This window comes from Larimichthys crocea, chromosome I (genome assembly GCF_000972845.2).
Source record: "Larimichthys crocea isolate SSNF chromosome I, L_crocea_2.0, whole genome shotgun sequence".
NCBI lineage: Eukaryota > Metazoa > Chordata > Actinopteri > Sciaenidae > Larimichthys > Larimichthys crocea.
The window spans coordinates 30112390-30126090 of record NC_040011.1 but is presented as its reverse complement, the minus strand read 5'-3'; the positions used below and the strand labels follow the sequence as shown (position 1 = coordinate 30126090).

The window sequence follows — 13701 nt, the reverse complement described above, 5'->3', positions numbered from 1 at the left end:
AGTGTTAAAATAACTAGAATAAATAAGAATAAAGATACCTGAGACATTAAAATGTACTAAAATAAATAAAATGAAACATATGCTAAAATCAAAATAAATACTAAATATGCTAAAAGGAGCATACACCCATTACGTAAAACATTAAAACATTGTGCACATCATTTGGCAGCATTCACAGTGACTATTGCATTGAATATGAATGAAAATGAATATGTGTGCTAAGAAGATGGTTACAATCTGAGGCTGAGGAAAGTTAAGGATGTTTACTACATGGAAAATATAACCGCACGGACTAAATGGCCCCCAATTGTCTCATATTTCAATAATTGATATGACCTTTGGTGTGACTGATGTGTTTTTTGTTTGTTTGTTTTGTATGTGATGATGAATGATTAATCATTGTTTGTATACTGCATATTCATTTTTGTCGCTCAGTGAATGAATACCACTGCCCAATTTCAAATATGTCTGGACATTGTTTGGATGCCTCACCACACGTGGGCTGTATCTTTGAATGTGTGAATGTAAATGACTAGACCTGATAAAGGGAAACAAAAAGAAGTTGTGCGTAACGTTCGAATATGGTGCATTACTCACTTAACATTCATATAACTCATTAATATGCAAGACAAGCTTAAAAAAAACGATTTTATTGGGGGTAATGTTGACAATGTCTCAACCGAGTGACACCATTGTTCATTATTGTTTCTTTTACAAAAAAAATAGAACAGTTAATACTGCAAGTTTTCTTCAGACTTGTTTTAGAACTCCAGCGTCAGATGAAATGATTCTACAAGATAGCTAAAAACATTTAATCCAGCAAATATAATCAATATCACAAAGCTGGGTCCAAAAGTATGACAGTCAACCTGTCTGAACAATCGTTTGATGCAGTTTCTTCAATAAGCAGAAAGAAGACAAATATGTACAGATACCTCAACACTTGTTTCAAATAAAAATAACAGGGTTGTGGGATTTGATGATTTACTGTACACGGTGAGGTGACAGAGTTTGTTATACATCTTCAACCGAGGTAGCCATATTAGACCACTAGGCATAACAAAAGAGCAGGTCTACTTTAAGGGAATATTGGATTTACATTACTTTTGCATCAATGTGACGATGTACCTCAATAAAAGAAACATTTCCATCGTTTTTTTAAAATTGGGTTTTCTGAAGTTCTGAGTTTACTACATCACAATATGTGCCGCTATCACAATCTGAAATTATATGGACCATGAAAGTTTTTATTTATATCCCATACCTACCCCATTATAAACTGTTTAGTGAATATATTACACATTGGTGTAATATTAAGGAATAATTGGCTAATACTTAGATCAGTAAATAGAACAACAAGAATACTTTAACCCCCCTGTACACAGACAGACACTGATGTTTTACCTTTGGACTACAAAAAGTCAGTACTAAAAGACTTTGAGCGTTCAGTAGTCTCCGGTTCTAAAGTGTTACATGCATTTGGACAAATATTTTCAGGTAAATATGCATTTTAAATTTGGTATCAATCATCGCTATCTGCTGAAAGCCTCAATGTCAAACCAGAAGGAAAAAAAACAGTTATGTGCATGAATGACAACATCTAGTGTTTCAATGTGCACAGACAGATGACGCTAACCATGCCGGGTTACTTATGGTGCTCCATGTGATTTCTAAGGCGTCCTTCAGCGAGGAAGCCTTTGCCGCAAACACTGCATATATAAGGCGACTGGCTGTGAAGGTTCAACATGTGCCTATCAAGCCTCATTTGTGAGGGGAACTTCTTCCCACACTGCTTACATGGAATCAGAGGGTTAGGGCACCTGTTTTTCCAACCGCTAAACTGTCCATCATCACATTTGAGCGGCTTCTCTCCTTTGTGGGTGTTAAAGTGTTCAATCAACAAGTGTTTGTTTTCTATGAGCTTCTTGCACAATCGGCAGATGAAACCATTGGGGCACCGTGTGCCCATTGCTTGCCATCCTGGCTTTTTTTCTGGATTGCATTCTTCCTTAACTTTAATATGGTTGACTGTTTGACTCGTGTCTTTGTTTGGAGAAGTCACATCTTCTTGGTTATCTCCAATCTCTAAAGGTTTGGTCCATGTGAGTTCTTCATTTGTTTCGCTGTAATTCCTTTGGTCTTGGTGTATTCTCATTACATGCAGTTTGAGTGACTGGTTAATACGGAATTTCTTTGGGCACATGGGGCAAGGAAATGGCCTTTCACCAGTATGAACACGCATGTGCTCTTGGAGCCTGTAATGTAAAGGAAACTTCTTGTTGCAGTATATACAGGTATACTTTTTTATGGATCCATCTTTCTTAATGACCTCTGTTTTGATTGGTTCGGCTCGCTTTTCTTTATCACAGGACTGAGGTTTTGGAGGCTCAGTGGACTGTGTGTCTTTTTCCAACAATTTCTTGAGTTCTGCACAGTATGGTGCATGCCTCTCAAGAACACTTGGGAAAGGAAAGTCTCTTTTGCAACCTCTGCACCTCTTGTGTGATCGTAGATGTACGTTTCGGCCAAGCAATGTATCAAAGATCTTCTTACAAAACTTGCAGTAGTACTTCTTTTCATCCGTTTTTTTAGATTTGAACTCGGGTGCTGTACTTTTTTCTTCCTCTTTTTTGGTCTTGAATGTGTTTTCTTGCTCTTTTCCTTTGGCATTTCTCCCTCCTCTTCTAAGACCTGTAGACCTGTCTGATAGGTCTGCATAGTCATAGCTGATGTCTTCGAGCAATTTTTTCATGTCGTTTCTCACTGGTCGACGTCGAATTCCCACTGGTGAACTTCTGTCCTGAGTATGTTTGTGTCTCTTTTTTAATGAGGAACCTGCGAAAGAAAAACATTGCAAGAAAGTAAACATTAAACTAGTGCCTCTGCCATTTTACCTTCCACAATGTCAACATTTACAATATAGTAACTAAATGCTTCATCAACGTTTATGTTGCACAAAACCAAGAACTCTAAGAAATATTGTGGCGTCAGTCATACGAAATTCAGCCTAGGTCTGGTCTAGGTCTTGCATCTTGCAATGTACAGAGGAAGAATGCAGTCACACTGAGCAGTTTTGACTAGAATTAATTTCTACTGAAGAAATGGTCCCTATAAAACTGTCTTGTATGGATTAACCAGAATAATGGGGACATTTTCTGGGAAGAGGTTGATGCTGTTGAATTTTAAAATCTAATTTTCCTCTGCTGTTAGTACTACAAACTGATGGCGGATGTATTAAACTCAGATGAACAGAGAAGAAAACACACTTTGTTTAATTTTGATGAACCAACCTATTGAATTGTGGATTACAGCATAGTTCTTATTTACAAAAACAAAAATCATAAAGTAGCTATGCTAATGTCTAAAGGAGTGAATGTAAACATGGATATGAGAAGGCATTTAAATCCTAATTTGGAAAACAAACAGGGACAAAAATGACAAAATAACAGGGTTTTTTTGGTTGGTGACTAAAGCAAATCTCTGAACCACTTGCACGTTTTACCAGCATTTGGCTGGTGCCCATTTTGACAGATTTATTTAAGAATGAAACTCACCTTTCTTGAATCTTCTACCACCCTTTGTTCGCTGCTGGGAGCCAACCTTACAGTTAACCGCCTAAAATACAGATGTTACTGGTTATAACAACTTTGTAATAATTAATACACAAAAGTACAACAAGTATTTCATGGCAGTATATCAGGCAGTCAACACATTTATAACAATGTTTTTTTTTTTTTTTTTAAATATAAACCAGTTAAACAATGTAAAATATTGTTACAGCAAGGAAATGTTGTGTTGTTAAGGTCTCACATACTGACTTCCAATTCAGAAGCACATTAACAACCATCAACGACACAACAGGGTGTGCTGACAGCCTCTCTATCCTGCCTCTTCAAACAACACAAATGTTCTCGTTGTCATCACTGGCTTTCTCTGTTGACTTAAGACGCTAAACTGTAATTCCACCACATCAAATTTCCTCTTCAGTTACACACCTCATCCTTGACAACTGGAACATGCCACAGAGGAATGTAGAGCGATCGCAGTCTTATGCTGGGACACACGTTGTCATCTTGTTTGGTCACAGTCTCACAGCCCAGAGGAGCACACCAGTCATCAGGTACTGCACAAACACATATACAAAGACAGACATGATCAAGCTGCACACAAGCCATGTAATACTGTCAGAATTTTACGCTGCCTGTTTTATCAACTTGTCCACCTCATCAACATACCATACCTTCAAAATCAATCTCTGGAACTTCAGATGTTTGTCCAGAGGGATTCACAACATCTTCAGGCTCTTTCTGCAGTTCATTCACCTCCGACCCTCTTTCACCTCCACACTCAATTTCTCTCAGCTTGACCTCTGTTCTCTGTAACTTTATTTTCAGTTGAGCAATCTCTTCCCCTTTATGTGCCAGCTCCATTAGATGGTCATGCAGGCTGTTCTCAAAGAGCTTCATTATTTCAAATACTGCCATCCTCTGGACTGACTCCATGGTTGTAGACAGCTGGGCCCTGAAACCTCTTGTCAGAAAATCAGACATCTTTGAAGATGGTTGGCAGAAGCTTACATATATCCTTGAACAGAATGACTTGTGTGATGTTGTACCAGTCCTTCCACCTAACCCCCTAGAGAAAGAGAGAGAGAGAGACCAATTCATCAGTTAGAGAGCAAATCATCAGTTACAAACAAACTCTGGGTAGAAAAAAATAACCCACCAGTGACAGATACATGTTCAAATTCACCAAACACATAGTTCACACAACGCCTCAATGTATTTTAGTGTAAGTATTGTTTGTTTCGAAGCAATATCATACTATGGAGTGGACAGTTGTGATCTGGGTTTGGTTACATGTTCGTATATGCATGCATGTATTTTGTTTGTTTGTTGTCTTATGTGCTTATAACTTAACCATAACCTATACAAATATTGTCTACAGCTGGATAGAGGAAACATGTATATACTACACTATTGTTGATGAAAACTAATACAAAATAAGTTACAAAAATAAAAAAAAAATAAAAATCAGCAAACACTCATTATTTAACCATTTTTGTCTGAAATCTCCCCGCAACTTTGATATTTTACTATCAATTGGCTGAAGGCTGGCGGTGCTAGTCCCCCTATCCTAATCCAGAATTACTGTTAATACGTGCACACAGTCAGAGAGCCAGGGGTGGCCTCACAGTGGAGGCAAGTTCACAGGCTGGGAATGTAAACCAGGTGATTCATTCAGGATTGTCACCACATTACCGTTAGCTAGCTTTGTTCATTTCGCTTTAGAAAAAAACAACAACAAACCAACAATTTGGTTCTTGCTACGACCCGGTGTGTTTGTTTTAAACACTGGGAGGCGTTGTGAACGCTGCAGACATCTGTTACGAGCTCAATGTTCACTGAACGTACACATGGCGGGTAACTTACCGTCTCTATAAATACTGACCGCTCGACACAAAGATGATTAACGCTCCGTAACTTCGTCTGCAACACGGAAACCTTAAACTTTACTATGAACTGCAAGTCAGCTCATCCACATATGACATTTAAATCAGCAGCATTTTGTTTCTTGTTAGTTTAACCAACGAAACAACGACACCACAGACCACCTGTCCGCCATTTTTACTCAATCAGACAAAAAGGGGGAGGGGAGTGTATGCGTCATTGCACGTCATCTTTCTACTTACTGCAATAAGATTTAAAAAAAATAAGTTACAATGTGTCATATCGTTTTTATATCTTTTACGACAATAAAGAGTTAAAACTGAAACGTGGTTGTCCAAATAGTTAAAATAAGTGCACATCGTGCTTCGCGCATGCGCTCCACCTTTGTTATCAGGTTTGGAGGTTACCATAGCAACTAATCTAGCCGAAACACCAAAACAAGACTACCCTCAGTGATCGTTAAATCCTCGTTTCACACAACAAAAACACAAGTCTGAGCTTCTTTGTCACTGTGTGTGAAGTCAGTTTTATTCCCATATGTTGTAGCTGGTTAAATGTGAGAGGGGAGAGCAGTGAAGAAACAATGTATTGAATATATTAAAGGCACACAGCTTTTACGCCATGTCATGAGATTGGTAGTTGACCAGTGTAAAAATGAGCACTGATGACCCCTCACCACAGCCCAACAACCAAGATACATCTCATTACAGAGACATGATCTGTGCCCAGATTTAAGGACAAGGTGCTCCTTTACAAGTTATTTACCTTTTCAATTAGGTACCTATACATCATCAAAACATCATCGTCATCATGGAGTAAAAGTGGTCATTCAGTTGTGAATGTGAACCAGCCAACCACTTTCATTTTTTAGCCAGAGAATAATGAATTATTCCACGTAAATTGTATTAAAGTGTATTAATTATCTTAATGGACATATGAGATGTGACTTGTGATATTTTTCACATTTAATCTCACAAATGGAACAAACACAAAGACAAATGTCAATTTGTCAATGAATCAGTGAATTGATTAAATAGTTTAGATTCAGGGCTTTGAGCTCATATACCAAAAGTAGGCTTTTCTGTCTAATGAAACACAAAGGTGTAATTAACTAAATTAATTTAGGCTGAATTCCATTCAGCTGCTTCAGTTTCAGGTTCTTGGTATTATGCATGCTGGCTCGCTGTCAAGGGTTTACTGTGACACTTGAATGAACTGGAGCCATTGTTAATGTTATCAGTAATACCTGTGTTTTTTTCTATTATGACAAGTCAAAATGTCTGCAGTGTTAAAGTCCTGTTATTAGCATGTTCATTTTCCTGTTTTCCAGGGTTGAATCAATTTTTTAAAAAGGTAAAATGTGGTGTGTCAGGACAATCAGGGAAAACAGATTATTGATGTTATACAGGGTTTACTTTATTGCATTTGAATTAAGAAGGATCAGTGCAAAGCTAAATGGTCCAGTTAAGTGCTTGTAACCTAGCCATACAATATATTAACCAGTGAATAACCAGGTATTTTCCTTCATCATTTTGTCTCTTTTAATTCATGGAAGAAAATACTGGAATGATCTTCTATTTCATTGTGTTGGCCTCCATCTCAGCCAAAGGTAGTGTTGTTCCAGGCCACGTTGGCAGCATCCATGTCTACAAAGTTAATATAAATCCTGAAATAGACACAGAGGTTAGACATTAACAGTGAGCAAGGTACACAGTTATGTACAGTCTGCTTTACTTATCAAATTATGCATAGTGCTGGCTGCTGTGTGTGTTTGCTACCTGTCAGCAGAGATGCCCAGATGTTTGTTGAGCAGTCCACACAGGAGTTTAGAGTATTGCTTGTTGTGTGCACCACTGATCTTGCCAATACTGTGGAGGGAGCAGAGGGCGCAGGGGTCTCCTTTTCCTCCAAACATCATCATTTGGTCAGGGTTGATATGCACAGCAATGTACTGGAATATGACAGAGACACAAGACGGATTTTAGCCCACACCGGGTGGATTATTCATCATATCATAACTGGTGTTAATATAATTGATCTGAAATGTGGCATTGCACTGCAACCACACCCTGAAGACATTTTCTTAGTCATTTATTTGACTATGTAACTAAACATGTTATTTAATAATATTCTGCTGGGGAAACACAAAATATAAACAATACAATAGCCTGACTACAATTTAAACCCATATTTTAGATATAGTGTACAGAGTACTTATTATTTAATGTTGACTGTTTTATGTACATGCTACTTAAACCTAGTCCTTTTCCTGTTATGAAGTGACATAAATCTGATACAAGCTGTAACATGTCACATATGCAGCATTGCTTGTATGGCATGATATAAGATTTTCTTTTAACCTGCGAGTTTAGAGAACTGACACTCAATCAATCATCTACCCATGCTAACTCTAAAAATAATTTCCAAGACTATATTTGCTTACTTGCACAATAAGATAACCTTGTTTATTCAATGGATACCCGCATAATCTCTACTCTCTATCTGCAGATAATCGAAAATCAGGCTTCAGGTGCTGGTTGTTGAGGGGAGACGTTAAATAATGCAAATTCAAGGACTTATCAAAGTGAAGATGAGCACAGATATTGCAGGTATAAGCTTTCCCCCCCTGGCCTACCTGCGCAGGTTTGCCCATGGCTTTGGCCAGCTCCTCGGTAGCCTCGGACAGCAGACCCGCCGGCACATCGCATTTGGCAACGTTGGTGTTCACCACAAACATCGGCATGATCGCAATGTAGTCCTTCTCTCCTTTCACAAACTGCAGATGCTGCCACTACTCTGCTCACAGGCGGAAGACAAGACGAAAGACCTCTCTTCCTCTATGCAACCATGTGGCAAAATGACCACAGCGCCTCCATCTGTCCACCCACACACTTTTCTTGACACTCTGGAAACAAAAACACAAAACAAGAAGAAGCGCGTGTGTTTTTGTATTGTTACTTCTTTTAGAAATAATCCCAAATCACCACCGATGAGATCGCATTAAACACAAAAATGCTGCAGAAAGTCCTGAGTTTACGGTTTTTTTCCAGGGTGCGGCTTGCTCTTGAGTGTAGGGTAATTACGGTACTGGGCATGCGCAGTGCGCTCAAGCATCAGTAAGCAGTGCTGAAGGAGGCGAGAAGGGAAACAGTAGCAGGCAGCAGGCGGAGAGAGGGCAGAAGTTGGATGGCGCTTTCCTTTGTCGCCGTGTCGCTGTTCTTATTAACACCGAGCTCATCCGCGATCCGTGAATTCAAACCATCCGTCGCCGCTTACGCGTAGTCACACATCTGGATTTCATCTAAGCAAACGGTGCGTATACAAAGCTAAATTAGCCAAGCTGGCTAGCACGATCACTTTCCACGGAGGAGCTGCTCTTGTACTTCAGCATTATTGTGTGTCCGTCAGTGTTATAAGTTATCACAACAAGCGAACTTGACGCAGGTAGTCTGTTTGGTGTTAAACTACGATATCACTGTTGTAGTGTTTTGAATAAACCTTTAATTAAATGTCAGCAGAGATTTAATAATAATAATAATGATAATGTGGCTGGCTGTCACTCTTAACTGTCGTCAACATTCACGTTAGCTGTTACCTAGTAACGACAGATAAAGTATATATTTGTTGATATGGATAAGATGTGATGTATAAAGTGGCTATAGCTGTGAATCAGATTAGACAGCGTGAAACTTTTCTGCGATATCAGTGTGAAAGCTGCTCCTGTGTGTGTGTGTGTGTGTCACCTCCTGATCATGACATGTTCATCAGGTCCGAACCTGTTGTCAGGATGATGGAGGAATCGGTGTCCACCTTTGAGACGCATCTGACCGCTGTCATGGACAGCCTGATCCGAGCCTCGGTGTGCGAGATCACCAAACTCTTCCAGGAGACGGTGAACGACTACCTGGTGGAGCTGTCCCTCAACCGGAGGGAGAACGAGGCTCTGAAGCTGCGGCTGAGGCTCACCGAGAACAAGCTGAGAACCGAGCGCAAGTACGGGATGGGCTGGGCTGCCAACCGCCGCAACGCCGGGCTGTCGGCGGCGGAGGAAGGAGCAGGAGGAGGGCGGCAGAAACGAAAAGTTGACGGGGCCCGTAAGTATTTGCGATGGCCTTTTCCTCCCAAAACAAGGAGGCTTTCATTTGTAGCTGCCATCTTGCTAAAATAGCACACATATTTTTATAAGATTGTGTTTTTTTTAATGTGCGAAACAGGGTTCTTGCTATGCAGGCTTATGTGAAGACGCACTTGTTTTGTTGGAAACCATCTGGCAAGAGCTGATCTCTCCCTCCTTCCTCTCTCCCTCCCTCCCTCCTTCATTCCTCCTCCGCCTCCTCTTCATGTTCTCTCCCTCTGTCCTTCACCTCCCCCTCTCCTCTCTCGCTCTTTCTCTCTCCCCGCTGCATTCTGTCCCTCCCACTCCTCTGTGCTTTCTGCACACTCTCTCCCTCCCTCCCTCCCTTCCTGCCTTGCTCCTCTCCCTCCCCCCACCTCCTTCACTTGTCTCTGTCTCTCTCTCTCTCCAACTCCTCCTCCTCCTCCTCCCCTTCCCGCTCCTCTCTCCTTCACACCCTCGCCTCCTTCCTCTCTCCCTGCCCCCACCTCCTCCTCCTCCTCCTTCTCTGCTCTCTCCTTCATCACGTTGCACACATGCCCCCCCCCACCCCAACCACCGCTCCCTCCCTTCCCTCCCTCCCTCCCCTGCCTCCTCCACTCTCCACTCCACTCCTCCTCTCCCGCTCCTCTCTATCACCACCACCGTAATTACACACTTGCTCTCCACTTCCACTTCTCCTCTGTCTCTCTCCCTCTCTTCTGTTCACATTTTCATCCTCCTCTTTCTCCTTCAATATGTCCTGCCTCTCCTCCACCTCCTCCTCTCCACGGCGGCCCCCACCACCTCCACTTCTCCCTCTCTTTTCTGCTTCACATGCTTTCCTCCTCCGTTTCGTGTGTTTTTCTCTCCTTCCCGCTCTCTGAGCCTGTCCTTCTACGCCCCCTCTCTCCTCTCTCGTTCATCATGCTCACTACTCCTCCCTCTTCTCCCCTTTCTGTCTCCCTTCCCCCCAACCTCCCTTCTGCTCCTTTTCCATTCTGCCTCTCCTACCCCTCCTCCTCCTCTTCCACCTCCTCCTCCTCATCTCCCACTTCTCCACCCTCTCCTACATCTCTCCCTCTCTCTCCTGACCTCCCAATCATCTCCTCCCACTTATCTCACTCCCCCTCATATTTCATTCTCTCTTTTTCCTGTCCCTCCATGCCCTCCCTCTCTCCTGCCACCCTCCCCTCCTCACTTTCTCCTACCTCTCTCACCTTCCTCCCACCCTTCCCTCATCTTCCTCTCTACTCCACAGGAGGCAAGTCAAAGAAGGGCCCAGCAGCAGCCTATGGCAAAGGCTGGCCTGGAGGTGTGTGGGAGGAAGGAGGAGGTGGTGGTGGCGGCAGTAGCAGCAGCAGTGGTGTTGGGGGAGGAGGAGGAGGAGGAGGAGTAGGAGGAAGTGTATCAGGAGCAGGAAGAAGAGGGGGGAAGGAGGCCAGGGAGATGTACCTCATCCAGTTCCCCGGGGATGAAGAGGATGAGGGAGGAATGGCGGAGGACGAGGAAGGGGAGGGCAGCCTCAGCGTTGAGGGGGAGGAGACGGCCAACATCAAAGAGGAGGTGAGGGAGACGAGCTTTCTCAGAGGAGGAGGAGGAGTAGGAGGAGAAAGTGGCACAGCATCTCTGCACTTGTCGGCGCCTTCATATAGAATGAAAAAGGCAGAAACAAGCAAGCTAACACAGAGAGACAGGGAGAGTTTTGCTTGTGTTTTGCAGCCGTCAAGTCACTGCAGACATGTAGGCTATTGATTTGATATTTAGCTTCCAGAGGAGGCCGTTGAGTAGAGCTCTCCACATCTCAAGTGCAGCAAGATTTTAAGTCGAAATACTACTAGCAGAGGTGAAAAGCTGTTTGCTATTCCACCACACGACCAAGTTGCAGGGCACAGATCCACTCCTCACCTCTCTTCTGTATTTCAGTATTCAAAGCATGCAGGATTATTGCAGGTCCATTAGGCAGGTGTTATTAACCTCTCTGTCAAGTATGAAATGGCTTTAAAAAATATAACTAATCATAATAGTTTTAGTCACATTGTAAACTCACAAATTGGTAGTGTCATAATGTATGTTTTATAAATGTAAGTTAACAGGCTATTTTTGTTCTCCTATGCAGTTTGCTCACACAGAGGGCTATCAACCCGCTTCTCTTCGGCTAATCAAAGAGGCCTTGAAGATGGAACCTCCCAACAAGAAACTTCACGCTGGCTCCAGAACCCAAAGCGAAGGTAATGAGTCCAGGTCACTCTGATTGAGGGAGGGCCAACCAACCAACAGTTTAAAAGAAAGTGGAAATGATTGCTAATGTCGGCTCTCTCTCTCTACCTGCTCCACATCTCTCCTCCTCCCTCTGTCTCTACTCAGGAGACCTGTCAGATCATCCCCCGACCCTTCATCCAGGAGGGAGAGAGGAGGAGGACTGGGAGGTGGGCTCAACCGAGCCATCAGAGGGGGGCATGACCATGGATGAGCTAAGGGGTCTTGAGTCTGCACTGAGGGCTGAGAGAGGCCGCGAACAGGCTGCAATGACAGCTTCCCAGCCTGTCAGCCCAAACCCTGAAATAGTGCGAGGCAGCGAGATCAGCCTGGTCCCCAAGTACATTGGTCTCGATGGAATGGAACAGGACGGAGAGCTGGAGCCACCCACCCTGCAGAGAGAGGAGCAGATAGGGCAAGGCAGGTCGAAAGACGCTCTGAGGGCTGGAGTGGAGATGAGGTTAGGTTGGTCGAAAAAGTTAAGGGAGGGCGACTCGCCCGCAGTCATGACCGGAGAGGATGTGGTGGAGCTGGGTGAGCCAGAGCATCTGCCTCACCTGTCTGCTCCAGGGAGTGTCGGGGAGAGTGAAGAGGAGGGTGGCGCAGACCTGCTCCACTTCTGCCCACAGTGTGGAGGAGGGTTCACTTCAGAGGCTGAGCTGGATGAGCACCCCTGCCCACTAGGGGGCTCTCAATTACAGAGCAGTGGAGGAGAGGACAGTCTTTTCCCTTGTGCCCACTGTGGCAACACATTCAGCCACGCCTGGGCACTTAAGAACCATGAGTGCGCGTGTGCCGCCGAGCGGCCGCACTGCTGCGAGATCTGCGGCAAACGCTTCACACACTCGCGCTCACTTGAACGACATCATCTAGTGCACACAGGCGAGAGGCCGCACCGGTGCCCTCAGTGCGGACGCACCTTCAGTCGTCTAGGCAATTTGGAACGTCACCAGCGGATTCACACAGGCGAACGTCCGTACGGGTGTGACGCGTGCGGAAAACGGTTCAGTCGGGTGGAGTACTTAAAGAGACACCAACTCATACACAGCAGTGAAAAGGCGACGCTCCAGTGCTCCAACTGTGGAAGTGGCTTTAGTGATGTGGAGCAACTGAAAAACCACCAGTGTTTTTAAAGCTTCAACTCTCTGACACTGAACTGGAAAAAAGGAGGTTTTTCGTTGAATGTGGTAGAATTTTAGGTGATGAATGTGTGGTAGAGGCTTATTTTATTCTCAGTGATATGGAGTCGCCTTTTTATAATGAAGGCAAATGTCCAAAGTGGTGTACATGGTGTTTCTCTACAGGAGGAGAAAGGAAATCCATCTCAGACGTACAGCCATTTTAATTTGAGGTGTTCTCATTTGTATGTACAAAGCTTGTACTTATTTATGATGATCAATGAATTGTACATTTATGTCTTTTTATCAATAATTCAAAGTCGAAGGCTTTGTTTGTTTCTGACAATTTAATTGACAGCTTGGTATTTTGTATGTTTGTGTTTCAGTCACATCATTAAGAAATAAATATCTCAGTTCATCGGAAGGCTCTTCAACCATTTCAGTCTCGTTTTTATTGGAAAATCATTAGTTCAGTGAATATGTTACAAGATAAGTGGGAACAAATCATATTCATCAGAAATATTCATTTCCAACCACAGTGACACAAGGCAATATTCTAAATAAACACTATTCATTACTAAGGCTTTGAGTCTGACCAGACATGAGGAGTCACTACTGCAAACCTGAACGAAGCATGGCTATGATAGATGGACTGTGTGCAGGTTTAAGGGTCAGAAAGACACTTCTCTTTAAACAGACTGATGGGCATGTTCAGTTTCACGTGCAAGATGCCCTCTAGCATCTCTAAAGACATCCGCCTCATATCATAGCCCCTCACTGA

The 13701-nt window shown here is 43.0% G+C and overlaps 3 protein-coding genes across 4 annotated transcripts; 1 reads left to right on the top strand and 2 right to left on the bottom strand.

Moving 5' to 3' along the window:
- Positions 1-634: 634 nt before the first annotated feature.
- Positions 635-5672, bottom strand: LOC104922619 (zinc finger protein Xfin-like). Its single transcript, XM_010735497.3, has 5 exons — positions 5433-5672; positions 4241-4635; positions 3996-4123; positions 3555-3615; positions 635-2835 (listed from the first exon to the last, which is right to left on the bottom strand). Exons 2-5 carry the CDS (start codon positions 4548-4550, stop codon positions 1646-1648), a joined length of 1689 nt encoding a protein of 562 aa, XP_010733799.3. The 5' UTR covers positions 4551-4635; positions 5433-5672; the 3' UTR covers positions 635-1645.
- Positions 5673-6848: 1176 nt separating this feature from the next.
- mif (macrophage migration inhibitory factor) lies at positions 6849-8249 on the bottom strand. Its single transcript, NM_001303400.1, is given in 3 exon segments — positions 6849-7116; positions 7229-7401; positions 8086-8249. Coding segments are annotated over 3 exon segments (348 nt in total). The 5' UTR covers positions 8194-8249; the 3' UTR covers positions 6849-7049.
- Positions 8250-8480: 231 nt separating this feature from the next.
- On the top strand, positions 8481-13340 carry si:dkeyp-121d2.7 (zinc finger protein 852). Of its 2 annotated transcripts, none has more exons than XM_019276037.2 (5): positions 8481-8762; positions 9237-9544; positions 10805-11109; positions 11663-11774; positions 11911-13340. In XM_019276037.2, the coding sequence occupies exons 2-5, from the start codon at positions 9238-9240 to the stop codon at positions 12933-12935; spliced, it is 1749 nt and encodes a 582-aa protein (XP_019131582.2). In that variant the 5' UTR covers positions 8481-8762; position 9237; the 3' UTR covers positions 12936-13340. The 2 variants fall into 2 exon arrangements, with proteins under 2 accessions (XP_019131582.2, XP_019131581.2); XM_019276036.2 differs by having other exon boundaries at positions 9219-9544.
- The last annotated feature ends 361 nt before the right edge of the window (positions 13341-13701 follow it).